The 27673-nt window shown below is 54.1% G+C and overlaps 3 protein-coding genes across 4 annotated transcripts in view; all 3 read left to right on the top strand.

Annotated features, from left to right (window-relative positions):
- The window catches only part of AP3D1 (adaptor related protein complex 3 subunit delta 1), a 42552-nt gene extending 36319 nt beyond the window's left edge, over nucleotides 1-6233 (top strand). The window contains exons 27-32 of the mRNA XM_032711938.1: nucleotides 257-446; nucleotides 1464-1552; nucleotides 2474-2559; nucleotides 2925-3046; nucleotides 3732-3811; nucleotides 3931-6233. Of these exons, the coding sequence (XP_032567829.1) occupies nucleotides 257-446; nucleotides 1464-1552; nucleotides 2474-2559; nucleotides 2925-3046; nucleotides 3732-3811; nucleotides 3931-4026 (663 nt within the window). The 3' untranslated portion in view covers nucleotides 4027-6233. The remainder of the gene's footprint in view (nucleotides 1-256; nucleotides 447-1463; nucleotides 1553-2473; nucleotides 2560-2924; nucleotides 3047-3731; nucleotides 3812-3930) is intronic.
- A 2807-nt stretch (nucleotides 6234-9040) lies between these two features.
- Nucleotides 9041-24458, top strand: MOB3A (MOB kinase activator 3A). 2 transcript variants are annotated; one of them, XM_032711940.1, is made up of 4 exons: nucleotides 9041-9140; nucleotides 19628-20170; nucleotides 21776-21978; nucleotides 22969-24458. In XM_032711940.1, exons 2-4 carry the CDS (start codon nucleotides 19753-19755, stop codon nucleotides 22996-22998), a joined length of 651 nt encoding a protein of 216 aa, XP_032567831.1. In that variant the 5' UTR covers nucleotides 9041-9140; nucleotides 19628-19752; the 3' UTR covers nucleotides 22999-24458. The 2 variants fall into 2 exon arrangements, with proteins under 2 accessions (XP_032567831.1, XP_032567832.1); XM_032711941.1 differs by lacking the exon at nucleotides 9041-9140 and adding an exon at nucleotides 15204-15336 and having other exon boundaries at nucleotides 22969-23136.
- On the top strand, nucleotides 23215-24462 carry LOC116799102. Its single transcript, XM_032711939.1, has 2 exons — nucleotides 23215-23367; nucleotides 23398-24462. Exons 1-2 carry the CDS (start codon nucleotides 23238-23240, stop codon nucleotides 24261-24263), a joined length of 996 nt encoding a protein of 331 aa, XP_032567830.1. The 5' UTR covers nucleotides 23215-23237; the 3' UTR covers nucleotides 24264-24462.
- Nucleotides 24463-27673: the final 3211 nt, after the last annotated feature.

Below are 27673 nucleotides of genomic sequence, written 5' to 3'. Positions count from 1 at the left end.
GGTGTGGTGACTTCAGGTGGGCATCATGTAACTGAAGAAGGCAGGAGGCAGAACTATAACAATTTCCATCCCTTTGGGTGTCCCACTTTAGTTTTTAAGTTGATATTTTCCCACCACATAGCTCGTCACCAGTGTGTGTTCATTACCCTCTAGCAGTGCAGATTCCCTCCTTTTGAGCCTTGTTTTATCCTGGTACTGTGTTCTACTCCTTGGAGTCTCTGAACCTTTCCTGTGACACTTTTCCCTTCATTTGCAGACCTATGACATCCAAGGAAACCTCCAGAACGACAGTCAAGTGACTGTGTCTGTCATCTTTGAGAACAAAAGCACTAGCTTCCTTAAGAGCATGGAACTAAATGTCCTGGACTCTCTCAACACTAAAATGCTCCGACCAGAAGGATCCTCAGTCCACGATGGGATTCCTGTGCCCTTCCAGCTCCCCCCTGGTAGGCTTTGCACGGGGTTCTTGGACTGTGGCTGGCCCTGCACTGCCCTCCTGTGGGAAGAATGGTTTGAACTTCCTGCTGTTTGCCTAAAAAACCTTGTCTCTGCCTGGCTGGCTTTCCCACAGTTCCCTGGAGAGGATAAACCTTCTCAGAGCGTGGCTGTGACACAGGTGGTTCTGTGCAGCAAGAGCAAAGCCTTAATTTAGGGCTGGGAGTCCCAAGTGTCCCAGTTCTTTCTCCAGGTGCCTGCAGGCTGGCACTCCTTGGACTACACAAACCCAACATTCATGAGGAGTTTGCTATGAGATTTAAAATCAAACCAAGTTAGAGATTTATGAACCATTAGAATCCAATCTGGATTTATTCTGGAGCTGTTTGTCCCACTGTTTCAGTGGCAGAGGCCTCATGCAGTGAAGGTTTGTGGTGAGGATGTGTAAGGAGGGGAGCTGAGCCCTTCAGGAGTGTTGAGACACAGAAATGAAGGACAGTGGCTTTGCACAGAGCACAGTAGAACAGCTGAAGTGCTGAACTTCCTTGGATTTCACTTCCTTCGGCAGAGAGTTCATTTGAATACTGAACCAGCTCACAGAGGGCTCTGGTGGCCTCAGGGTGCATTTTGGTCCCCCATGAAAAGCAGTGGGGTATTTAATTTGGTTTTAATTCTATTCTTGACACAGACTTGTATATTAAAAGGAAAATGTAGAAACATTAGAATTCAAATTAGCTCTGAAAGCTTTTTAATTTCCAGTTATACAGATAGTTTAAATGTGTGCCACTGTGACATACTCTGCCTAGGCACTTGCTCAATAACCTCTACCAAATGCTGTTTCTGAGAGACCCAAGTGCTGTAACACTGACTCACCACAGGAACTGTGTGTGGAACTCTCTTCCAACTACACAGAAAATTCCAAACTTGGTTCAAAAATAGTCAGCACATAAATGAGTTTATTCTAACCATGGCTTAGATCTGGAAGCCATGTTCTGACCTGACTTCTCCCTCTCCTCTCTCCATGCCAGGAATCTCTAATGAAGCCCAGTTTGTGTTTACCCTTCAGAGTATTATTATGGCTCAGAAGTTAAAAGGAACACTGTCCTTTATAGTCAAAGTAAGTGCAGCTCTCACTTGCTTCTGCTTCCTTTGGATCTGTGTCAGGGAGCTGGACCTGGGTGGGAAGTTCTGCTCTGGAGCTTTCTTTGGGCATCATTTCATCTCTGCTGCACCACCCCTGTGCTGTGAGAGGAGCATTTGCACAGGACATCTTGTACAAAGGGTGTCCTCAGTGTCACTGCTGGCAGTGTGTGAGCAGGGCAGCCTGGGACAGGGGCCACCCTGTCAGCTGGAGAATCCCTGCAAGGATCTGGGAAACGTGGAACAGGGGCTGTTCTCATCTCAGTGAGCCAGGCATCAGCTGGACACTGCTGCCTGCAACAAGGCTGGAGAGCAGTAATGAGGATTAATAGAGCTAATAAGGATGGAAACCCAGAGCAAGAGTGAGGTTATCTGAAGGCATTGTTTGATGAGTATTGACTCGTTTAAGAATATGTGGGGTTTTGATCTTGTTTCAGTACAATTAATGAAGGAACTGCATGAGCAGCTCCGAGAAGTGAACAGAGACAGTTGTGGCTACTCCTGAGTCAGCCATTATCTCTATTTTAAGGGTTTCTTAAAAATAGCAGGCTAGTCCTATTTTCAGTATCTAAGAATCTGGGAGATACTAATTTGTAATTTTGCTCGGGGAAATAAAGAGTGTTAGTTTAAACTCAGTCTGCTCAGTTTATTCCAGCAGAGTGCAGGCAGAACCTGCAGCCAGTTGTGCCTTACCTGTGCCAGCCCAGCTGCCCAAATCCAAGCGTGGGCCGATGTCTTGGTGGGATGGTTGTTTCCAGACAGATCCTTCAGGCCCAGCTGGGGGATTTCAGAGGGAACTGAGCCCTGCAGTCCTTGTTGGTGCCTGGTAGGTGGGGGTGGTGCCTCCTCTTGCTGCCTCGGGGCTCCCATTCATCTCCTTTCCTCTGACCTGTTGCAGAATGATGAAGGTTCAACCCATGAAAAACTAGATTTCAAATTGCACTTCAGTTGTGCTTCATACTTGATCACCACGCCTTGCTATAGGTAAGTGCTGCCCCGGGGGGGCTGAGCTGGGCTGCAGCTGAGCTGCTCCTGGCCCTGCCTGTCCTGGGGGCTTTGTCCCAGCTCAGTGTCCTGGGTGGTGTTTGATACCTTAGATTGTGTCCGGTGCCTTGTTTCCAGTGGCTGTGAAGAAGGAGCTCTGTGCCCTGTTTGGCAGGGGCAGCTCTGGTTGAGGTCAGGATGCTCCGGAGGAGTCTGGAGTGTGCTTCCCATATTTGCTGCAAACCCATTTTCCTAGAGCTTGGTCGTACTGAGACTTCTCCATCCTGCCATGTCTCCATGGGACTAGTGGGACATGTTCCCCTTGCATTTCTGGTGAAGTGTTTCCTTCCCTCCCTCTTTTGCAGTGATGCTTTTGCCAAGCTCCTGGAGTCTGGAGATCTGCACATGAGTTCTATTAAAGTAGATGGAATTAGCATTTCTTTCCAGCATCTACTGGCAAAGATCTGTTTTCATCATCATTTTTCAGGTGAGTGTTCCTGGATGCAGAACCTTCTGCAAAGCTCCATATCCTAAAATCTCTGCTGTGCTTGGCAAGCACGACACTCCATGGCCTCAGCCACCATAGGAGCAGGTGATGGCCAGATTAAATAAATTTGGGAGATGAGTTTTTTCCAGTTTTTTAATACTCAAAGCAGGCAGTGTTCTTCAAAATGGACTCTCCTCCCATCCCTGGGGCTTTCCTGCAGCCCAGCGAGGCATATGACAGGTATCACATGTGTGATCACAGGCTGAGTGCTCCCTGGAGGGTGGGTTTGATCTTCAGGGCTTCAGTTCAGTGAGGGAGAGCCCCAACCATCCAGGTTTGGATTTATTAATTAAAACACAAGGGCGAGCTGAAGCAAAACAACAGGCTGTTTCATCATGCTCTGGTGTTTCCACTAGACATTGCCTCACTGGAAGTATTTCTGGGGAAGAAATCTGCATTCTGAGCAGTGTTTGTGCCACAGAATGTTTGTGCCTTTGGAGACAAATGAGTCACCTCGTTATTGTGAAATGTCCCAGCCAGAAGCCAGGAGGAGCCAGGCACATCTTAACCCCGACTTCCTCCTCCCCTCTGCAGCAGCTCCTGTTCCTCAGGCCAGGCAGAGCAGTGGGAAGCAAGGCTTCTGTTAAAAGTTGTCCCACTGACTGGAATTCCTGTTCCTTTGCAGTTGTGGAACGTGTTGATTCCTGTGCATCCATGTACAGCCGTTCTATCCAGGGCCATCACGTCTGCCTACTGGTAAAAAAGGTGAGAGAAGCCAAATCTGCAGCTTCCACTGCCTCTTCCCTGAGCTTGGGAACAAAATCATCCCAGCATGGAAGAGGAGCTGATGGATTTTTTTCCTTTTTTTTTTTTTCCTTTCCAAGGGAGAGAACTCAGTATCCATAGATGGGAAATGTAACGATTCCACTCTGCTTAGCAACTTGTTGGACGAGATGAAAGAGACATTGTCCAAGTGCTGAACCTTCCCTCTCCCATATTCCAAGGACAAGGAACACAGCCTTTGTGTAAAGCCGGGCAGACCCAAGTGTTAAGTTGCTCCCTCGTACGCATGTACTACCCTGAGGCACGTGCTTTCCGTTCCCTCCACCTTCGGTTGCAGTTTAGACGTTTTCAGGCTGTATGTTACCTTTTTATTTCACAACTTTTTACAAACCGTGGTGTTAACCCTTTCTAGCCCAAAGAGATCCTGGTGACATGACTGGAGGAGGGAGGGGAGGGAGGGAGGGGAGGGCACTATTTATTCAGCAGCTCATGACCTTCCATCTGTGTGGGACGAGGGATGAGCAGGACTTTATCACCAGTGGCAGAGTCTGTTGCTTGTGCTCATGCCAGGGAAGGTTGACTGAATCCTTAGCCGTGGAATATTCAGGGCTGCTGTAGTTGATGTATATTTCTAGCAGAGGCTGGTGCTGGACCTGAAGGCCTCTTTTTTGTTTTGTTTTTATATATATATATATGATTTATTATTATTATCTCAAGATCTATTGTGATCAGCATATAAACATCCTCCATCTCCTTGAGCTAATCCAAAGGAGCCCTGTGAGAACTGGGATGTTTGAGTTTGTCTATAGTAGTTGCCTTGAGCCTTAACCTTCTTTTAGTGACAGCTGGAAGAGTCGAGAGCGGGAGCATGAGACGGGCTGGAGTGTTGCTGTTTGGTCTCTGCTCCCGGGCCTGCCCCACACACAGAGTCTGTCAGACCTGTCCCCTCTGAGCTGGCTCTGCTGATGCGTTTGATGAGTCCACTTGATTTCACATTCCTGAACAGTGAAGCTGTAGCAAGAAACTGGAACTCCAAAGGGGTCTGTTCCTGTGCTTTTATCCTTCTGCTCCCTGGCCGAGGTTCACCACGGCCAGGTCAGAGAAACCCCTTGTGCTCAGCGTGCAGGTACAGCCCTGTCCTCCCTCTGGGTTCTGCAGCCAGCTGTCCCCACAGCTGTCCCCACAGCTGTCCCCACAGCTGTCCCCGCAGCTGTCCCCACAGCTGTCCCCCGGTCCTGTCTTCCCACCAGGGGGAGCAGATTTGGCAGAGCCCTCCCTGCCCCGGGACAGGAGAGAGGGATGGGTTGGGAGCCCCCTCCCAGACAGGATGCAGGAAGGAGGGGGGATGAGGAGCTGCTCTCCCTGCTGGGATGCAGGAGGGGATGGAGGTGAGTGAGGATCTTCTCTCCCTGCCTTGGGTGCAGGAGGGAAGGGAGTTGATTGGGATCCCCTCTCCCGGTGCAGGATGGGGTGGGGGTTGATTGGGATCCCCTCTCCCAGTGCAGGATGGGGTGGGGGTGAGGAGCTGCAGATTTGGGTCTGCAGCAGGTTGCTTTAGAGGGGAGAAGGAGGGTCTGAAGTAAAGCCCATTCTGCACCATTGAAATCTTGTGGAATCACCACTGGAAAGGGATGTCACTGTCCTGCAGGGATGCTCAGCTGATGTCCTTCTCCAACATCCCTTGATTTCCATTTATTTTTTCCCTGTTTTTTCCCTCCCATGTCATCCACACCCAGCAAACAGAGAACTCCTGGAATGGTTTTGTTCAAGGCACAGCTGGGGAGGGGTTTGCTCTCCAGGAAGGTGCCCAGGGCAGAGCTGGGTGGGTCTGCACGTCTCCAGCACCACCACCACTCCTAAAAACCCAAAACCTCATGCAGGGAGCAGGATGAGGTGTTGATCTTATCCCTTGGGTGATGTCCTGTGCTTTACACATGTCTTGTGCTCTTCACACTCTTCCCCCCGGAGGGATTTTGGCCGAGGCTCTGCTCTGGTGCTTGGGGTTCATGGCCAGGCCCAGCTCTGGGTCTGACCGTGCTGCTGGGCCGTGGAGGGTTTGGTTTTGGTCAGCCTCCCTTGGTTAGCCAGTTGTGTATTAGAAACTGAACATATTAAAATTGTCTTAAAGGATAATGTTCCTCAATTAGTGGTTCTTTTGGTTTTGTTTTTTTTTTTTTAAATCCATGGATGAAAACTGTCACTTTAGCATGTAGAGTCTCTTACAGAATCCTGTGCAGTGATTCTAGAATTTTGAAACTGTATGATGTGTTACATTCACAAATTTATTTGCTATCAACATTCCCGTAAAAAAGAAAAAAAAAAAAAAGATAAAGGAAACAACATACCACAAGCTGCTGTAATGATTTTGTGTCAAGATGATCCAATAAACTTTCAAAACAAAGTTAAATTTTTTGGCTTCGTAAGTGGTCCTTTTATAAGACCCTTCCAGTTTGGATGGACCCAAAACCAGGATGTAGATTTGCCCCAGCACTGAATGCAGGAGGGGATGGAAGTGAGTGAGGATCCCCTCTCCCTGCCTTGGGTGCAGGGTTAGGGTTAGGTTTAGGGTTAGAGAGCTTCCTAAAGCTCCTTGCCTTCCAAAAGGAGATGAGGAATCCCTACCACCAGCCCTTTGGAAGGCCCTGTCACTAATGTGAAATTACAGGAAAAAATAATTCAGACACTCTCAGTTAAAGCTGCATTAATTGTTCTGGTTTTTGGATCGTGGCAGCAGCTAAACTCCAATATTTGGGAAAATGGGAGCTCTGCTCTTAATGAGGCCAGAAATGGGCTCCTTCTGTCTCTTCCCCTTGGCCCCAGTGACATTGGTGACATTGAGATGAGGGTTAGGGCCCTGTCCTGCCACAGCAGAATGAGGCCTTGGCTTTGCTGGTGCTCCGGAGGTTTCCAGTTCAACCAGAACCTGGGAGAACCATCCTGGGACAGAAATTCCCTGGGGCTGAGTCAGGAGCCACCAGCTCTGCCCCCACAGAGCGCAGGGACTTGCTGGCTGTTCCTGGCAGAGGAGGGATCCAGGTCCTCTGCTCCAGTGTCCTGGGACAGATCCATGGCTGGGGGGGCTGCAGGGAGGGGGCAGAGCAGGGACCAGGTTCTGCTCTGGGATGTTGAGCAATAGGACAAGAGGAACGGGCAGGAACTGCAGCACAGGAAATTCCACCTGGACATGGGAAGAACTTTGCTCCGCAGGTGCCCAAGCACTGGCACAGGCTGCTCAGGGAAGTGGCGAAGTCTCCCTCAGTGGAGCTATTCCAGAGCCACCTGGACACAATCCTGAGTGCTCAGGGAGGGAGGCTGGGCCAGGTGAGCTCCAGTGCTCCCTTCCACCCTCAATTCCACGATCCTGTGCCCTGGACCAGGCCGGAGCTGGCAGTGCCCCTGGCGCACAGGCTCTGCCCTCGGACATGGCATCATCTGTGCCAGGGAGGAATCCAGGCAGGGAGGCCCCGGGGCTGGAGCAGGAGTGGGATCAGCTGCTCTGCAGGGGCATCCAAGCTGCTGGATGAGGCTGTGCCAGCTGGGAACAGGGGGAGAGCTGGAGCTTCACCCCAGGGGCTGTGGCACAGCTGGGCTGGGAGGGGGTGAACTGGGCTCTGGGGTGGGCTGGGAACACCCGGGGGGTGAACTGGAGGGTTGGGGGTCTGGGGTGGGCTGTGAGCTCCTGGGGGGTGAAGTGGAGGTTTGGGGGTCTGGGGTGGGCTGTGAGCTCCTGGGGGCTGAACTGGGCTCTGGGGGGTCACAGGGCACCTGAGATCTCCAGACTCCACTGGTGGTGTCAAAGGCCTTGGAAAAACCCTTGGGATGCAGGATGGGGGGAGGGGAGGGAGCTCTGCGGGGTGTGGGGAACAGCTCAGCTTTTGTCACCTCCTGTTTTGGGGCTTCCCAGGGATTTCCCACTGGAGTTTGACCACCCTGCTCCTGACGTGGTGAGAAATTCCCTTTGAACCACCCCTGGTTCTGCTCCTTCTCTTTTTTATGACCCCAAAGTCCAGGGCTGGGGCCTTCCCAACCTTCTTTTAATTTTTCCTTTGGATTTTGGAGTGTTTGGGCCTTTTCCAGGGCTCGTCATGTCCTTCTGACCCCCCACCCTGGGCTCTGTCCCAGCTCCACCGATTTCCGTGGATCGTTTAATGCCAGGGAAGGGCTCGGTGGGACACCAGGGGGGCCTGAATATCCCTGGGCTGTCCCTGCTCCCAAAAAACCACAAATAATGAATAAAGGGGAATAAAGGAGACTAAATAAAGCAGAATAAAAGGATAGAAATAAGCAGAATGGAATAAAATTAAAAAATAATAAAAAGAGGAAAATAATACATATATTAATAGAAGAAAATAAAATAGAATAAGGGAAATGAAATAGAGGAAAGGGAAATAAGTAGAATGGAATAAAAGGAAAAATAAAAAAAAGAAGAAAAAATAAATAGGAAAAAAGGAAATAAATAAAATAGAATAAAATAAATAGAATTGAATAAAAGAAAAAATAAAAAGAAGAAAATAATACATATATTAGTAGAAGAAAGAGAAATAAAATAGAATAAGGTAAATAAAATAGAAGAAAAGGAAATAAAGATAATGAAATAAAAGGAAAAATAAAGAATAAATTAATAAATAAAATAAAGTAAATATATTTGAATAAGAGGAAAAAATAATAAAAATAATTAATAAATATATAAACAGAATAAAAGGAAATAAAATAAAGTAGATAAAAATAGGAGAAAAGGAAATAAATCGAATGGAATAAAAGAAAAAATAAATAAACAGAATAAAATAAAGTAAACTAAAATAAAACAAAATAAAATAAAATAACAAGAAAAAGAAATAAAGAAAATATAATGGAAAACAAAACCAACTAGAAACGAAAAAAATAGAATAAAAGAGATAAAATAAATAGGAAATAATGTAAGACAGAATAAAATAAAATAGATAAATAAGATCAAATACAATAAAATAAAATAAAATGAAATTAAATAAAATATTGGACTAGAAAATAAATAAAAATAAAATATTGGAATCAATAAAATATTGGAATAGAATAAAAGAAGACAGAGTAAAATGAACCGGAGTAATTGTTTTAAAATCCAATAAACCAGGACTTGTCTGCCCAGCCCGCTCCGCCGTGGCTCTGCCCCGCCCCCCGCGCTCCCTCCCCGCCGGGGGCGGCCCCTTTAAGAGGAAGTAGCTCCGGCCGCGGGCGGAGCGCGAGGCGCGAGGGCGGCGGGAGCGCTGCGGCCTGAGCGGGGGGTGCTGCGGCACAGCCCGTGTGCGTCCGCCAGAGCCGGACCGCGGCAGGAGAGGTGCGGGGACAGCGGGGCCGGGGCGCTGAGGGGACCTGGGGGGGCTGTGAGGGAGTGCGGGGGGGGCTGAGTGCTCTGGGAGGGCTCTGTGAAGGAACTCAGGGGGACCGGGGAGGTTTGAGGCGTCTGGGGGGAAGCACAAGGGGTTTGGGGGTTCTGAGGGGTCTGGGAGGGAGCACAGAGGGTCTGAGGGGAGCGGGGGCTCCGTGGGGTCTCTGAGGGAGCACAGCGGGGCTGGAGGGTCTGAGGGGTCTGTGAGGAAGCACAGAGGGTCTGAGGGGAGCGAGAGAGTCTCTGAGGGAGTAGAACGGGGCTGTGGAGTCTGAGGGGTCTGTGAGGGAGCACTGGGAGACCTGAGGGGACCAGGGGGTGTCTGGAGGGGTCTGTGAGGGAACACCGGGGCCCTGCTGGAGGGGCCTCTCTGGGAAGGGGCCCTGGAGGGGCCCGGGGCGGTCCCCGCCTCCCCCGGCCCAGCGCGGGGGTCCCGATGCCCCCGGCCCAGCCCGCGAGTCCCCCCGGCCGGGCCGGGCCCGCCTCGGCCTCGGCGGGACGGGACGAGCGACCTGTGGAGCCGCGGCCGCCGCAACCACGCGCTGGTCTTTAATTATTTGTGTTAATTATTTCTGTTTCCCTGGGCGGGAGGCGATGGCGAGCGAGGGGCCGGAGCCCCCTCGGAGCCCCCCGGGCAGGACATGGATGGATCAGGGCATGGGTGGATCACGGTATGGATTAGGGTGTGGATCTGCCTGTCCTGGAGGAGAAACCCCTTGGATGTGACGCTGCAGGGACATCCCCGAGCAGAGCCCTGGCTGGGGTCGGGTGGGGGGTTCACCTGCTGCAGGATTCATGAGCAACCCAAAAATTCATAATGAGGAAAAAACGAACATCACAGAGAACAAAGGGTTTGCTGGCACAACCCTGAAGTTACAGTCTGTAACTTCCTATTTTATCCCACCTCTTCCCCCTTGACCTCCTGCAGCCCAGCTAATGCCTGTTTCTGTTGTAGGCAGAGGCTTAGCCCTGAAGTTTAAACTCCTTAAGCTCTGAACTGCTCAGGGAATGAAGAATTTTCCACTTTTTTTCAGATCATGGTGAGCCACAGCTCAGCTGTCAGGAGGGAGAGCTCACGAGGAGAACTTAAAAGCAAACTCTTGCTCTGCTTCTGTCTCTTGCTGTGGGCTCAGAAATGGTGATCTTACAGAGCTGCCTCTGCTCTGATCTGCAGTACAGAGAGCTCAGCTCCTCCAAAGAAACCTGTGTGAGAGGGACAGGCAAGAGGAAAGGGCAGGAATTCTCCAGAGGGAGAAGAAAGGGGATCTGAAGTTGTCCAGTATGGATGTTTAGGAAAACCGTCTCTGTCAGGGGCCCTGCTGCCAGTGAAAGGCAGGATTCCCTTCTCCAGATGCTTGGAGCTGCAGAGTGGCCATACTTTCTCGGTTTCCATCCTTTTTTTTTGTTTAAAACCCATTTTCTAGTCTGGGAATCTTCTGCCAAGCCACAGGGCAGGGAGGGATCTTTTCTGAGAGATGTGAAACTTCCCCAGCCACCTGTTTATGGCAGTCCCCAGGGCTTTGTCCTTGCACTCTGCTTCCTCTCCCAGCTTTGGGCTCGCACCCAGCTCCCTGTTTGCCTGTTGCTGATCCCTGGACTCTGTATTCCATGTTTTATCTTCACTTTCTGTCTTAGTCACCTGTGTGAATCTGGGGAGGAGGGTGAGCTCATGACTCTTAAATCCCCAGAAAGGGAGGAGAGGGGCACTGGGAGTTGTTGGTGTAGTGGCAAAAGCTGGAGCTGTTGGTTGACCCGGAGGAGCTGAGTGCAGGTGCTGAGCAGGGAGCTGGTTCCCTGTGCCTGGCTCACCTGGAGCTCCTGGGATGCTCTGTGGGACACGTGGGGTTGTACAGTGAACTGTGCCATTATCAGACATGGCTGAGGCTTGGGGAGCTTGGAGTGTGCTCAGCATCCTGAGCAAAGTTCTTCCTGACTCCAGCAACCTCTGGAACTCTTTGCCAGCTGCTTCCTTGTCCACATCTAACGTGACCCTTCCACTGATGGGATGGGAAGTACCACCTGCACTACAATGGGGTGATTTAGTCCCATTTTGGAGGTCAGACTGGCCTGGTCTGTGCCATTCTTGGTCACTCCTTCTCATCTGGAAGGACTGGGGATCTCCATGGCCACAGTGCACAGAAGGAAAATGTCCCTTGTGAGCAGTGGAAGTGTCTGGGGTCAGAGCAGAGAGGCTGCAAAACCTTCCCAGTCCTTCCCACAGTGTTCGGGTCTGAATTGCCTTCAACTTCTGAGTTTTAATTTCTTGTGAGGCAGGGAGGTATTCTGTGATTCTTGAGCCACAAATGCTGCTGTAAGTGGCTCCAGAACCAGCTTTGCTGGAGGTTTAGCAGCTTATCTTTAGGAATACGTAATATCCAGCTAATGCTGTCAGTGAAGAGTGCACCTTAGGCTGTGCCTTTATCCTGCTTTTTCCAGGTGCCCCTGGGAGGCAGAGTTATCCCTGAGGCCTGGTGTGCTCTGCTGCCTGCTCCCCGCTGGAGCTGGAGCTGTTCTGGAAGTGCTGCTCTGCTCCTGGTGGATTTGGAGGGATTGTTGATCTGAGTACCTGAAGCAGGAGGGAGGACAGAGGCAGTGAAGGCCAGAAAAACCCAGCAAAGCAATACTTTGCCAGAGCAAAAAATCCCTCACCCAGTGACAGCTCTGACTTCCTGCAGAAGGCCTGGCTGAGCTCCAGGGGCTGTTGTTGTTGAGTCAGTGCGAGACGAGGCAGCCGTGGGGACGCTCCGGGTGCTCCTGTGTGTGCTCTGTGCTGATTGCGGGGCAGCCCCTGGGACAGAGGGTGAGCCAGAGACATCCCAAATGTGGTGTAGGTGGAAGCTGGTCCCATGGCTGCAGTGGAAGGCACTGTGACTCTTTTTTGCAGGCCTCTCTTGGAGCTGCCTTTGCCTCCTTCTCCTTCCTCTCACTGTGGCAGGAGGTCCTATGATGTGGTCGGTGTTGAGGTGATCTTCAGCTCCATATCCATGGGCTCGTTCCATGCCTGGAGCTGTGCTGATGTGTTGGGTTACTGCTGTATCCCAAGGGGAAGAGAGGCCTCGTGGGCCTCATCTCAGGGAGGAACAATCCTGCTGTTCATCCAAACGCGTGACATTGGCGTGGGGAAAGGGAGTGTTTGTCCATGGGATTATGCATGATCTGAGAAAGACTGGCCGTGTGGCCAGCTCATGCTCCAGCTCAGCCCTGGGGAGATCCCGCACTCCCTGGGACCCCGGGGGAGATCCCGCACTCCCTGGGACCCCAGGGGGAGATCCCGCACTCCCTGGGACCCCAGGGGGAGATCCCACACTCCCTGGGACCCCAGAGTGTCTGTTAAAATAGTGCCATTTGCCATAGTCATTTTTATCCTCCTAATGCAAAATTTGTGCTCCAAACTGGTGTTACCTTTCACTTGGGTGGGGGCAGATCCCAGAGTTAGAGGAGATGGAACTGCTGCTGGCTCCAAAATATCCCTGTCCAGTGAGGATGGTTCTGTGGAGCCTGCAGAAGCAGGGAGAGCCGAGCAGCTCAACTGGGACTCAAACACCAGAGTGCCCTGACAGCCCTGTGGTGGGACAGCGAGGGGTCTTCCCAAAGGAGCAGGCCTGGGACCTGGGAAAGAGGGAGCTGCCCCTGGTATGCTTTATCCCGGAAACATTTGTGTGTGCAGTTAACCCGTGTGCTGGAGTCATGACCCAGCCTGTCAGCTCGGCACAGCCCTGCAGGGATCAGCTCTGCCTCCACACGCAGCCCCGTCCCGCCGGGATCTGTGGAGACCTTCCAGCGGGGCTCTGACATTGCAATGGATGCAGATGTCACGTAAGAGGCAGCAGAGCTGGCCCTGGCTCAGTGACACCCGGGGCTCCCTGCAGTCACTGCTGCTCCACGGGAACAGCTTGGGATTGCAGCATCTGCTGCCTGACCTTCCCCTTGTGGGAGGGGAACCAGGAGGGGACCTTTTGCAGAACTTACTTTTGTCCCCTCTGTGGCTGCAGGGAGGAAAGCCGGGGGACAAACCACGCTGGAAATTCAGTCTTCCTGCCTTCCCTCTCTGCTGCCAGGCAGGGTTATCCAGCCTCTCTGGCACTTGCTCCCTCAGCACCCATCCCCTTGCAGTGTGAGCTGTGTCATCCATAACGTCCCTCCTGCCATTACCCATGGTCTGGATCTAAATCCTGAGCTCAGAGCCAAGCAGTGAACTGCCTGTTCCTCCATCTGCCCGGGATGGATCGAGTTGTCTGAATGAGCTCTGCCAGAGCTGCTGCCCTCAGCTCCACTGGATCTTCTGCAATCCCAGCTATGGCTTCATTTAACAGGGTTTTTCCCTTTGTTCTGTTAACTACCTTGACTTTGGAATTGGCTGGAATGCTCAGCTTTGCAGGGGCAAAGGAGATGCCAGCTAAAGCCCAGCATAACTATTTTTTGTCTTTTATTATGCTCTTTTTCTCATGCAGATGGGCTCTGCCTCTGTATGGCTTAGGGGCATGAAAAGAACCTGTCCTGCTCCTGGAAAGCCAGCCTCTTTCCTTCCGAACCAGCCTCTTTCCTTCTCCTAAGCCAGCCTCTTTCCTGGAAGGGCCAGGAGATGTGGGAAGTGGCCGGAGAATTGATGTCTCTGCAGTTTCTTACTTGGGAATTTCCAAATTGTGCAGCAGATTGGAATCTCTGGGCCTGGGGGTGGCTGGGACTGGCAGGACTTTTCTTAAAGCTGACTCTGGTGAAACACAAAAGGCTCTTTGTTCGCCCAGACCTTGGGAATTCAGCATTTCCAATGTGCCCTGGTTTTGTTGTGAAGGCTGCTGCTGAAGCAGATTCCAAAAGAAAAATGTGGATGTTGTCCTGCAGAGCAGCAGAATTAAGGGGCTGGTGTCATCCCAGCCTGGGGCTGGAGGTGCAGCTGAATCCGAGCTGCTCCTTCTCCAGTAACTTCCAGCAGCTTCTGGGACAGAGCATGGAGAATGGAAAAGGAAGGTGATAGCGAGGGTAACACCATGCCTGGCTGTCCTGCAGCAGCATGGAGCCATCCTGCAGGAGCAAAGCCAGCTTGCAGAGGGGAAGGATTAGCTTTTGGGAAAACATTGGCAGCTCCCTGGGCCGGGAGGCTGGAGGCGGTGCCAGACAGGAAGCGGCTGACGTGGAAGTGCCGGCTGGCCGGGATTATGAATGGCCAGGCGTGTCTGCAGCCACACTCAGCCCTCCTCTCCCTGCCTTGCCCTGCCCGAGGTAAGCACAGGGTAGACCTTCGCTCCTCATATCACAGACCCATCCCAGGGAGCAGCTGGAAGCCTGGCCCAGAAGGACAAGCGCTGTTTGGTTGCCAGGCTGGCTCCAGGGACTGCCATCAGTGCCACCCAGCCCGGCCGCTGGAGTCCTTCTGCTCCCTGCTCTCCGCAGTAAAATCTCTCTTTGATCTTAGCAAACCAGGATCGTCCTGTCTCGAGACACTGAGCTAGTGCAGAACAGCCACGGGAGGGGATTTGTGAAAGGAGGGGTGTGGAATTATGGAAAAAATGTGCGTGTGTGTCCCTGGTGTTCTGTGCGAGCTGCCTGTTAGGAGCTGCTTTTCTTCTTGGCCTCACTCTGTGAACTGAAGTTTTCACTCGAAGTACTCAGTGCACCCGAGATATTGGGGCTGCTTTGTGAAACCTGGGGGCTTTTGTGTCCTGTCTTGGGAACTGTGACCTGAGCAACGGGGTTAAGGACACTGGGAATGACTCGGGAGGGAAGTGGGATCGTCCCGTCTCCTCCGTGGGGACACAGGGGCTGTCACAGGCTCCTCACGCACGGGTGCAGTTAAAAGCAGCTGGACTTGGTGTCATCTCCCGGGAAAGCAGCCCAGCCTCCCCGAAAGGAAACCGGAGAGGTCCCTGATTTTGGGAGCCGCGTTGGGCTGTGCTGCAGGGCCGTGGCACCAGGAGGCAGCAGGATGTGGCCGCCCCGGCGCTGGGGTCATGGGGAGGGAAGTGGCCTCGTGTCTGACCCCTCCCCAGCTGCCGGAGCCTCCGGATTGGGGCCGCCCATCAAAGGGGGATCTTTTTCCCCCCTCTTTTGAAAAAGGAAGCTCGGCCGCAGTGCCTGCCAGTGCTCACAGAGGGCCAGAGACAGGCTGAGTGATTGCAGGGGTGACCTGCCGAGGCCAGGAACGCAGGTAGGAGCTTGCTGACTGCTTCCTTGCTGCTTTTTTTCCCCCTGGCTTGCTGTTTTTTCCCTGGCTTGCTGCTTTTCCCTGGCTGTTGTTGAACCCCTGCGTGGTGCCGAGGGGCGTTGCTTGGCAGGCGCTGACGGAGCAGTCATGAGACTCCTGAAGTCCTTTTCAGGCCAGTCTGCCTCTGTGGGGAGGGCAGGATCCATCAGGAATGCTGCTGGCTCCTGGAAAGCCTCAGGATGGCTCCAGCAGGACACAAGTGGAGGCTATTTCCAGGTGTTTTGAAGGAGTTGACTCTTCCCTTTTCCAGGCTCTGAGCTGCCTGTAAAAGTGACCAAGAGGTGGGAAGCAGCTTCCTGGGCTTTCTCTGCCCAGAGCTGGTGTTGGAGCAGGGCAGCTCCATGTGATCCACCATTCCTGGTGGGGGAAGAGGAATGGCAGGGCAATGCCAACAGCCCTGGCTCACCGTCAGCAAACCTGGAGCTGCGGGAACAGGGAGAAGAGGAACTTTTGGGAAGGGAGGGCCAGATCTCAACACCCTGAGCAGGCACATCCAACACAGGAGGAGCTGCCCCTGCTGCGTCCCTGGGAGGAGCTGGGGGTGTGTTTGTACCCAGACAGCCCCTGGCAGGGGCTCCCTGCAGGGCTCTGTGATCTGGAGCCATGGCCAAGGTCCTCTGGAGCACCCGTGGCAGGGGCTGTGATCTTGGCTGGCTGGAAGGAGGAGTCAACTAAATCACCTGAGGTTTGTTTGGGAGTGGGGAGTAGCTTTTCCCCTCACCTTTGAAGCTTGCTGATACCATCCAGGTGCTTTGCATGTCCCATTTCCCAGTTGTCCCTAACCTTTCCTTTCCCTCTTGTTCAGAGGCAGTGTCACTGCTGCCCGGGCTGTGACTCCTGCCTGTGGAAGTAGGTGTTGTACAGATGATATCATCTCCAAGCAATGTCAGGGATGCTTTGGTGTCTGTGCCTCCTTAGTTTTGTTTTTTTGTTGTTTTTTTTTTCCTAGAGCTGAGTGTTTCTTTTAGCTCAGTTGCAGCCACAGACCATAATTAAATAGGCTGCATCTGCTTGAAGTCTCAGCTACTCATTTTGCTAATGCTTCACACAGATGCTGAATCGTCTGAGAGACAATTGCTGCTGTGTCGAGCTCCCCAGTTCTCATGGATGATGTGTCCATAGGATCAGGAATTTGTTTATAGGACAAATACTGCCTCCATACCAAATAAACTCTGCCCTGCAGAGAGACCCTGACAAGTGTGAGGGCTGGGCAGTCCCCAGCCCTGGGATCTTTAACGAGGGCAGGTCCTGGATCCTCTCCCTGGGACAGGGCCACCCTGGATGCAGGGACAGACTGGGGAATGAGAGGCTGGAGGGAAGGGCCCTGGGGGTCCTGGTCAGTGGCCAGTTGGATCTGAGTCAGCAGAGTGTCCTGGCAGCCCAAAGGGCCACCCTGTCCTGGGGGGCATCAGGCCCAGCATCGCTGGCCGGGCCAGGGAGGGGATTGTCCCACCCTGCTCTGACCTGGGGCGGCCTCACCTCGAGTCCTGGGGGCTGTTTGGGGGCCACAGTGTCAGAGGAATCTGAAGCTGTTGGAGAATGTCCAAAGGAGGGACACGGAGCTGGGGAAGGGTCTGGAGGGGAAGGGTCTGAGGAGCAGCTGAGGGCACTCGGCTGGTTCAGCTGGAGCAGAGGAGACTGAGGGGAGACTCCTCGGGGGCTGCAGCTCCTGCCCAGGGGAGGCGGAGGGGCAGGGACTGAGCTCTGCTCTGGGACCAGGGACAGGAGCCAGGGAAGGGCTGGAGGTGTGCCAGGGGGGTTGGCATGGATCTCAGGGAAAGGTTCTTCCCCCAGAGGGTGCTGGGGCACTGCCCAGGCTCCCCAGGGCAGTGGGCACGGCCCCAAGGCTGCCAGAGCTCCAGGAGGGTTTGGGCAACGCTCTGAGGGACAGGGTGGGATTGTTGGGGTGTCCTGGGCAGGGACAGGGGTTGGACTGGATGGTCCTTGTGGGTCCCTTCCAGCTCAGGATATTCTGTGATTCTATGAAAAGTCTCTCCATCCTGCTCAAATGACAATTTCTCTGGAAAATGGTCAGTATTTGTTTCTTGATGTGTATGGTGAAGCCCAGAGGATGGTTGGTTTTACCCCGTCCTCCTCTGTGCAGAGCCTACAGAAAAGCAGTAGGAATGGAGTGAAAAGCAGTAGGAATGGAGTGAAAAGCAGTAGGAATGGAGTGAAAAGCAGTAGGAATGGAGTTGTGCTGCTCCAGGGGCGCTGCTGGTGCTCTGGGGAGGGCGGTGCTCCCGGCCCTGCGTGCTTGGTTGTGTCAGAGGACCTGTTTTCCTCCATCCCCACTCCAAGGAGCTCATCGCATGCAAGGGCTTCTCTGGGACTGATTTGCTGCTGGAGAAACAGCTGCATCCCCAGCACCTGGTGCCCACATTGCTGGATCCGTGGGGACGGTTCCGTGGCACGGGGTGGGCGCAGCCCCCGGAGCTTCCGCCCCGGCCCCGCCGCAGGATGTGGCCAGGCTGTGACACGACTCTGCCACCAGCGCTGCTGCTCAGCTTCCTCCCTGAGCCGTGCTGGATCACACACTCCAGGGGCACGGCCGCCTGCCCGGGGGCCGGGTTTGCCTCCCCCACAGCGGCTCCCCGGGTCACAGGGGCTGTTCTGGCAGCAGGAAGGCTGGGCTGGATGGGGCTTGGAGCAGCCTGGTCTGGTGGGAAGTGTCCCTGCCCATGGAGGGTGTCCCTGCCCTTGGCATGGTCTTTAAGGTCCCTTTCAACCCAAACCATTCCACGATGAGATGTGTGCTGTGGATTCACCTCCCGGCCCGGGGAGGATCTCACTGAACCACACTTTGGTTTCTCCCAGCACACGTCGTGGCCCGTGTTGCGACAGGAGTTTGGATCTCCCTGCTCCCGCACGGAAGAGGTCACTGAGCCCATTCCCGCAGGAAATGTCGAGCCTGTTCTTAGTGGGATGAACTGGAGTGATTTGGGGTTTCTTCCTCACTGTAATTAAATAAGAAAACAAGAGACCTTGGCTTAAAGCTTTTTAATCTTTCTCCAGAGAAGAACTGCTGATTAGCACTGCGGCATCTGGTAGGGACAGGCTCGATTGCAGCGATGGCAGTCGTGACCTTGAGTTTGGGATCTTTTTCCCAACATTTGAGGACACTGTTTACCTATTGGAACAACACCGTGGCTTCATATAAATCTAATCTAAATTCTGCTTGGGGAAAGGGATTTGTTTGCTTGTTTGCTTGCCTATAAAATTATGACAACTTATTTGTGCTATTTAAGGCATCAGCTTAATTTCTGTTACTTTATTCATTTCTGTCCAGCACATATAAAACGATATTTTTGGTACACAAAGCTTTCTGCCTTAAGCCTCCATCAAAGAACAGCCTGACACAAATTCTGCAAGGGGCTGGATGTGGGAACAAAGGAGGTATAATTAGCTACAGATAAACAGAGCTGTGTTTCTCGTCAGCATCCCCTCAGATCTTAACTTGGGTCTCACCCTTGGAGCTGATTCTTCTCCGCAGAGTGGAAGAGGAAGATGAGCTTTCCCTCATCTTCCAGCTTTTAACTTGAAGTGAGCTAAACTGAAGTGAAAATGTGTTTCTGGTCTGTGTGCACCTGCAGCAGAGGCTGTGGCTGCTCTCAGGGCTGGTGTTATTTCAGGAGATTCACTTTCTGGGTGCCTGAGCTGTGACTTCTTCTTCTCGTTCCCCTCCCCCCTGTGGTTCCTGTCTGTCGCACTTTCCCCGCCTGCCCTGGTGGCTGTTCTGGTGGAGGGTGTTTGGCAGCAGCTCTGAGCTTGCTGTGGGTTGGCATGACCTGACCTTTTGGGTAGGTTTGTTCCCGAGGGGGGGAAGCACAGGTGAAAAGTTAGATCCAGGTGAAGCCCACATGGGTTTTAGTGCATTGGAGCTGAGCAGGAGCTGAGCAAAGTTTCTCTTTGTGGGGTTGGGGCTCTTGGTGCAGTGATGTCGGGATGAGTGGCTGTGGGGCCTGTTCCCTCATTCCCACGGGGAATGTGTCAGGAGTTCTCTCAGGAGTGGCTCCGTTCAGCCCAGGTCACCCCGACAGCCGCTCTGCTCCAGCTGGGCTGGGCTGGAAAGGGAAGGGAAGGGGGAGGAAGGAAAGCTGGCGTGAGCTCTCCTCCTCCTCAGATGTGGGGCGAGGGCCCAGATGGCATCCCGGATCTCTTCCTATGGGATTTAGACAAGGTTTCCTGTTGAGAGAGCTGCTCCTAATCACTGCCCTTCTGTGCTGTGTTGCAGATCAGGACCAGATGAGCAGAGGGAGGTTTCTCTGAAGATCAGAGTCGCCCCAGCCGTGCCCCGGGAAGCGGCGCGGCCTCCGGCTGTCCCCCTGCGGGCCTGGAACAGCGAGAGGAGGAGGGAAGATGTCCCACGCTCTAAAGCAAGTGTTCAACAAAGACAAAACCTTCCGGCCCAAGCGCAAGTTCGAGCCGGGCACGCAGCGGTTCGAGCTGCACAAGAAGGCCCAGGCCTCGCTCAACGCCGGGCTGGACCTGAAGGTGGCCGTGCAGCTGCCGCCGGGCGAGGAGCAGAACGACTGGGTGGCCGTGCACGTCGTGGACTTCTTCAACCGCATCAACCTGATCTACGGCACCATCAGTGACTATTGCACCGAGCAGTCCTGCCCCGTCATGTCGGGGGGGCCCAAGTACGAGTACCGGTGGCAGGACGAGCACAAGTACCGCAAACCCACCGCCCTGTCGGCCCCCCAGTACATGAACCTGCTCATGGACTGGATCGAGGTGCAGATCAACAACGAGGACATCTTCCCCACTAACGTTGGTGAGTTGGGGTCCAGGCGTGGCTGGTGGGAGGGAGGTGGGTGCAGAGCCTTCTCCTGGAGCCCTTGGGTCCCGTTTCTGTTCAGGAGGTGCTGCAGAGCTGTTTCCTTCTGTGCTGCTCAGAGCAGCTCTTCCCAGCTCCTCTGCAGTGCTCAAATACCCAGAGAGCTGCAAATCCCACTTGGAGTCATGGATACCTCGAGGAAAGCCAAGGCAGGCAGTGCAGACAGGAGGCTGCCCTTAGAGCACAGGCTTGGAGGCAGCTCTGCAGTGGCTCGTGCTCCTGTGGATCAGCTCTCCTGGAGCTCACTGCCAGCCTGCATCCAGGCTCTGCCTCACCTGGTGATGCTGCCACGTGCCATAATCAGCCTCTTTGTTGTTAGAGGCTGCTTTGGCTGCCTCTTCCCCTCCAGAGGGGTGGGATGCTGGCACAGGCCTGGAGGGAGGGGCCATGTTTCATCTCCTGCCAGGGCCATGGAAAGGAGAATTTGGCCTAAGACACCTCAGTCTGCATATCCAGGCACAGCTTCTCTGGATCCAGGATGGAGATTGCTGGGTTTTGTTTATTTTGTGTTGAAGATGGGAGAATTCATTTCCTGAAGCCTCAGGTAAATATGACTGAGCCCATGCAGAGCTTCCATCTCTGGGGATGCAGGAGACAAGGTGCAGCAGAGCTCCCTCCCTCCTGCCCTGGTGTTTATCCCACTGGAGCTGTGACAGGATGCAGTTGGCCACTGCTTGGGGCACGTCTGCCACTCGAGCTCCTCCTCTGTGCCAAAATGCTGCTTCAGCTGGTGTGGGGTGGGCAAAGGGGGGAGGGGGGCGGTGAACAGCCAGTTTTGAGACACCAACCCCCTGCCCAGCCTTTCTGTCGCTGCCTGTGCAGGACCCTGGGGAGCACAGCGGGGGTGTTGGTTCTGTTCTGGAGGCAGGACGAGCTTCCCGCAGCACCAGGGTTGTGGTTGGGTTTTTTTTTTCAGTTGTTACTGTTTTCAGCTCAGCTTTTAACCAGATCCCTCCCCCTTGACACCGACTGAAACGTTGCAGCTCTGTCAGAGCACTGAAAGGGTTTAACTCGTCCCAGTTCCTCCAGGAACAGCCCGTGTGGACTTTACCCCCTGATACCCCACGGAGGTGCTGGATGGCCAAACCCCCCTGCTGTCAGGGCCTGGCCAAACACAGACCTGGTGCCTTTAAAGAGCACCTTACAGGCTTTAATTTTTAACCAAAGACATATCAAAATAAGGGATAACTGTGGGGAGGTAACAACACCAACCTTTCCCTTCAGGAATTTGCTTGGTCATATCTAGTGTTTTGCACTGTTTGTATAAATATGTCAAACAGGAGTAGAGGAAAACTCAGACTGGAACAGCTGCTGGGAATCTGGGCTCTGCTTTCAATCTCAGCAGTGCAGCTCTCTGTCACTTAAAAAATCCATGCTTGTGAAAAATCTGATCCACAGGGAATCAAAACGGAGAGGGCAATGGACATTGCCAGGGACAGAAGCCCTTTTGTCTCAATCTGCCTGTTTTACCAATTTATTTTAGCTCTGAGGAACCAGTTTTAACTTGACTGAAGATTTCTCACGGCCATTCCTCCCTCCCAGGTACTCCCTTCCCCAAGAACTTCCTCCCAGTGGTGAAGAAGATCCTCTCCAGGCTCTTCCGGGTCTTTGTCCACGTCTACATCCACCACTTCGACAGGATCACCCAGATGGGCTCGGAGGCCCACGTGAACACCTGCTACAAGCACTTTTACTACTTTGTGAAAGAGTTCAATCTCATAGACACCAAGGAGCTGGAGCCCCTGGTGAGTGTCTGGGTGGGCTCAGGGTGCAGGGGGGGCTCTTGAGGTCTGCAGGGCAGGGCTGGGGGAGGCACAGAGCTCTCTGGTACCTTCTCAGGAGACCCCACCTCAAATCCTGGGGGCAGTTCTGGGCTCCTCACTCCAGGAAAGACATTGAGGGGCTGGAGCATGTCCAGGGAAGGGAATGGAGCTGGGAAGGGGCTGGAGCAGCAGGAGCAGCTGAGGGAGCTGGGGGGGCTCAGCCTGGAGAAAAGGAGGCTCAGGGGGGACCTTCTGGCTCTGCAACCCCCTGACAGGAGGGGGGAGCTGGGGGGGGTCGGGCTCTGCTGCCAGGGAACAAGGGACAGGAGGAGAGGGAACGGCCTCAAGCTGTGCCAGGGGAGGTTTAGGTTGGATATGGGGAAAATTCCTTCATGGAAGGGGTGGTCAGGCACTGAACAGGCTGCCCAGGGCAGTGGTGGAGTCGCCATCCCTGAAAGTGTTCAACAAATGTGTGGATGTGGCACTTGGGGACAGGGGTTAGTGGTGACACAGCAGTGCTGGGGGAATGGTTGGACTCAATAATCTTGGGGGTCTTTTCCAACCTTAATGGTTCCATGACTCTCTACTAACCTGGTTGCCCAAATTCAGGACCAGTTGGCCCTGCACTTTGGCTGCCAGCAAACTGGGAGTCAGGACGGGCAGGGCTGGGGGCAGTTGTTCTCCAGCACCTCCTCCCACTCCCAGCAGCTGTTTGCCTCATTTGTGGGCCCTGTGTGATCCCAGCACTGTCAGCCATCTGGACACAGATGGATAAACCCCCTGGGGTGTCCTGGGAATGGGAACGGTGGGGGGAGCACAGCCCTGCCCATCCTGGAGCTCTGGGCAGCAGTGTCACCCCACACCTGAGAAGGGTACTGCCAACTAAACACAGGGCAGGTTTTTCCATCCCCCCCCCCCACCTGGCAGCCTGGATCCTCCTTCACCCCCTTGCCTTCTCTGTCCCTTTGGCAGAAGGAAATGACCTCCCGGATGTGCCACTGAGCTCTGACCCTCCTGCTCCCACCTCGGCACCTCCTCCGAGGGCTCAGCCCCACACCCGGCCTGGAGACGTGGTTCAAGGGGACAACAGAGACGTTTTCTTAAAGAAATTATATATTTTTAATGAGTTTCAATGTAAAACTGTGATACTGCAGGAATATTTTTTTAAAGATGCTCTAGATTAACTAGTTTTTTATAGTAATTTCTATAAAAAAAAGAGAAAATATTTTGAGGGCCATTTGATGGGAATGTCCGCTCTTGGGGAGGGGAAGAGCTGCCCTGAGCTGCCCCTGCCCTGTGCCCCGAGTGAGCTGAGCCAGATGCTGCAGGCAGAGCTGTGTGTGGAGCTGGTGCTGCCATGGAAGCGGTACTTCCCTCGGGACACCCATCCCATCCCTGCAGGCAGGCTGCCTGGGGCCTGGGGAGGGAATGCTGGTGTACCCCAATCCCCAGGGTGCTCCTTGGTTCCAGCACCTCTTCCACAGGCCATGAGTCCAGTTTTGGGCAGAGCTGCTTTGTGCCCCCCGTGCCCAAGGCTTGGCCCTGCCTGTGTTCCCTTCAGGCCAGCTGGGAGTGGGGTTTTTCCCGTGGTTGCTGCTGATGGAGTCAGCGCTGCTGGAATCTGCCCTGCTCCCCTGCAGGAGCAGCTGAACAAGACAACAGCAGCCACCTGGATGATAGAAGAAGAAAATATTAAAGCAAAAATATTGTGGTCTAAACTCTCCAGCCAGGCAGATGTTTCCTTATCTCCCCACACCCCCTGTGTGACTGCTCCCAGCCAGAGAACAGCCCTGCTGCAAGCAGCTTTCCAGCCTGACCTTGGGATTCCTTTCACACACACACTAATCTCAGCTCTGGCTTGCTCAAAACCACAATATTTTTGTTTTCTGCTTCTTTTTCTGCTTCTTTTATCATCCAGGTGGCTGCTGTTGTCTTGTTTAGCTGCTCCTACACTCTCTTGGTGCAGCTCAGCACTGTCCCCACAGGGATCCACTGGCAGCCAAGCTGTGCCTCATGGAAGTGAGCAAAGGGACAGGGAATTCCTACCCCTCACCTTGTGGTACGCTGACCCTGCCAGGAAGGAACACTTGTCCTCCGGCCTCGCTGGCCACGGGGATCACATCCTGCTTCCCTTTAGCGTACAGAGCCCTCTCCCTCTTCCCCAGCACTGTGCCCATGTGGGACCAAAATCTCTGGTGTGCAGCCAGAGCCCCCTGGCCTTGCCTGCTGCTTGCACAGTGAGAGCTCCCAGTGCCCCCACTAGGTAGGTGGGTCTACCTACAGTTGGGACCAGTAAGAGAAATGTTTCTATGAACAGTGACCAAACTACCACTCACCACTTCTTCCTCACAAAGTGTTCCTGTGCCCTGGAATGTCTGTACATACGTGACTCTTGTTCCTGGGACAGTCGTACAAACACCCCTCGTGCTCTGGAATGGAACCAATAAATTATGTTGTATTTACACAGCACACGTGATGGCCCCTTTGTCAGAGCCCTCCTATCAGTAGAGCAAACACGGGCTGCTGGGCTCCTGGGAGCTGTGCCGGGGAGCTCCTGGGTGCTCTGGGCCTGGGGGGTTCCTGCTGCTCTCGGGGTGCCAGGTCAGGGCTGGTTCCCGGGGCCGTGGAGCTCCACCAGCCCCGCGGGGTTGTCCTGCCTTGTCTCTGCAGTGTCCCTGTACCCCAGGGTTGAGCTGTTCTCCCAGCTCGGGAGTGGGAGTGGGCAGGGGAGGGCAGTTCCAGCCCCCCAGCCTGCCCAGGAGCTCTGTGCTGCCACGGGCACAGCCATCGAGGCTGAGGGACTGAACTGGGGAAAACTCTGCCTTTGGTGGCTGCATGTTATTCTCCTGGCCAGGAGGGGAGTGAGGGGCTCCCCAGCCTGGGCTCCTGCCTGTGCCCAGCCTGCAGCAACAGCTCCTGCCTGTTCCCTGCCTGCAGCAACAGCTCCTGCCCGTTCCCCTGCACAGTGGAGGTGCTGGGCCCTCCTGAGCACCCTCGAGCCCCTCTCCCAGTGTTCTGTGGGTGCAGCTCAGCTGGAGAAGCTCACTGTTCCTTGGCTGTTCCTTGGTGTGGAATATCCCTCTGGCCATGCCACCCTCGGCTTTTGTGCCCCTCCTCGCTGGCAGAGCAGGAGACACTCCAGGTCCTTGGCTTAGGGTGAGCACTACTCGGCTACACCAAAACACTGGGGCGTTATCAGCATTATCCCACCCCAAATCCCAAACACAGCCCTGTGTGGGCTCCTGGGGAGAAAACTGGCTCCATCCCAGCTGAAACCAGGAGAGCTGCAGGGACCCGAGTGGGGCTGGGTGGGCAGTGAGCAGTGTTGGGGCAGCTCCTGTCGCTGTTCCTCAGCTTTCCCGTTCCCCCCCGCCTGGAATGCTGTGAGGGCCGTGTCCGGAGCCCCTTCCACGGGACTGCGGGGCCCTGCCTTCCTCTGCCCCCCTTTCTGGGGGGAAGGACCCACCCACCTCCACTCGAGACCAGCTCAGCCGAGGGAGGAGGAGGAGGGAAAGCACCTTCCTGGGACATCAGCCGGGCCGGCGGTGCCGCTGCGGCTGAGCCCGGCCCCCACAGCGCCCGGCAGTGCAGGATGTTGCCCAGACAGGTCTGCAGAGCCACAGTCGGAGCTCAGCCGTGCTCTACCTCTGCCTCAGCAACCCCGGCCCTGCTTTCATCTCCCTGTGCTTTCATCTCGGGTTTACTCACCCCTGAGCCACAGCTGAGAGTCACTGCAGGGAGCGAGTGACTGTGAGCCCTCCGGGCTGAGCCCCCAGGGCCGAGCCCCCCAAGCTGAGCCCCCAGGGCTGAGCCCAGCCTGGCAAGCAGGTTGAGCTGTGACTGAGCAGGACCCCTCAGTACTTGGATCAGTCTCCCCAGGCTCTGGGGTTGCAGAGGCACTGTGAAGGCTTTGCTGAGAGCCCAGAGAACAGATTTGCAGATCTCCTGCCCTGCAGGGCCTGGCTCGAGCAGGTCCCGTGCCCAGGGCTCGGGCAGCCTCCCCTCTGCAGGGCTGAGCCCTTCCAAAAAGCACAGATGGCACCTGCCCCGGAGCTGGAGCGGGCACGGGCTCGTGGCACAGAGGGGGCTGCACTGCCGTATGTTCCCAGGGAAATGCTCCTTCCCTTTGGCTCAGCACAGGGTCACCCACTGCTCCAAGGAAGCAATGGCTCACCCTGTGCCTCTCCCCTCCAGCCCCCAAAAGCCGAGGAGCTCAGGAGCTTTAGGGCCTCAGTTCTGCCACAAATCCCGATTTAGGATCCTGCCAACGACATCAGTTTGTCACAGATGAGTGATTTAGGGTCACTCAAAGAATCACTATCAACGTTCTCAGCGAAAGTTATTTTAATGTGAATTTATGAAAGTGTGATTTAACAGAGTTTGATGGCGAGGTTCCCCCTGGTACTTCCTACCAGACTAAGGAAAATCGAGTTGGAATCAAGCTGGAATGATTAACAAAGGGACCGAAGATATAAAAGGGTAAGAGAGACCCTTCTATTGAGGATGAGGTTCAGAGAGGACCCTCACACACACGCTTCCTTAACTCCTGATGGAGCTTAGGTACATCCAGGTCCAGTTTCAGTCTCAAACTGGGACAACAATTTACATCTGAAGGAATTCATTGCATGGATTTGGTGTTCATTCAGTGTAATATCAGGAACTCACCAAGGAGCTGCTGTGAACAGGGGTCTCTCCACCTTGTGATAGGGAGGATCTGTGTCTCAGGTAAGGAATCCCAGACCTTGAGGGGGTTCCCAGCTCCAGGGGAGGTCACCATGGGCTTCCAGGCAGGGAGAGCTCCAAGGCACTTGTTGGGACTGGCTGGTGATGGGATGATGTCGTTGGCTCACAGTCCAATGGCACATGAAGGGAAAGGTGTAGGAGGCTCCTTGTACCCACGGCTTGCTTTGTTCCTTGATAAATGAGCCTTGGAAAAGCCACCCACTATCCATGTGTTAATCCCAGTATCAGTGTTCCAGGCTCACATGGATCGATGCTCCCTGGGTCACTCTGCTCCTTCGTGGGTTCCCTGGGACTGCTGGGCCTGGCCCTGGCCTTTTCCCTCTGGAACCCAGAGCAAACCCCCCTGGTTTGGTTCAGGTGTCGAGCACATCCACGAGTCCCATTAGGGTTGGCTTCTAATGGGAAGCTGGGGAGTGGGGGCAGCAATTCCATGGACCCCCAGAAACCAGCCAAGAGGGAGCAGGGGTTGGGGGTCTCCTGCAGCATCTGCAGCCCCATGTCTGTGTGTCCACAGGGTCAGTGCAGGAGCCACATCCCGCTGGGTAAGAAGGGGAATGTCCCCAGCCACTGCCACCTCCCTGGGCAGCAGATCCTGCTCAGAGCATTCCTGGGCCTGTGCTGTGACACAGCCACTGCCGTGGCTGCCTCATCCCCTGCACCTTTGGAGTTGGGCAGCAGGGGCACGAGGTGGCACAGGAGTGTCCCTGCACAGCTCTGCCACCACAGCCCCCAGGCCTTGGCAGCCTCGATCCCTCATCCCTGCACAGGCAGTGGCAGCTTTCCAAGCGCTCAGAAATGTGCCTTTTGTTTGTCCCATTTTCCCTGGACAGCTGATGCCCCTGAGCCCACGTTCCCCAGGGTCCCTGGCAGCCCCCCAGCCCTGATGTGCCACCTGCCTCCTCCTGGGCAGAGGGCAGGGCCCTGGGTTTGCCCT

The sequence above is a fragment of the Chiroxiphia lanceolata genome, chromosome 27, assembly GCF_009829145.1.
Source record: "Chiroxiphia lanceolata isolate bChiLan1 chromosome 27, bChiLan1.pri, whole genome shotgun sequence".
Taxonomy (NCBI): Eukaryota; Metazoa; Chordata; class Aves; order Passeriformes; family Pipridae; genus Chiroxiphia; species Chiroxiphia lanceolata.
The sequence above is the reverse complement of the archived record's forward strand: the minus strand, read 5'-3'. Positions and strand labels throughout refer to the sequence as shown.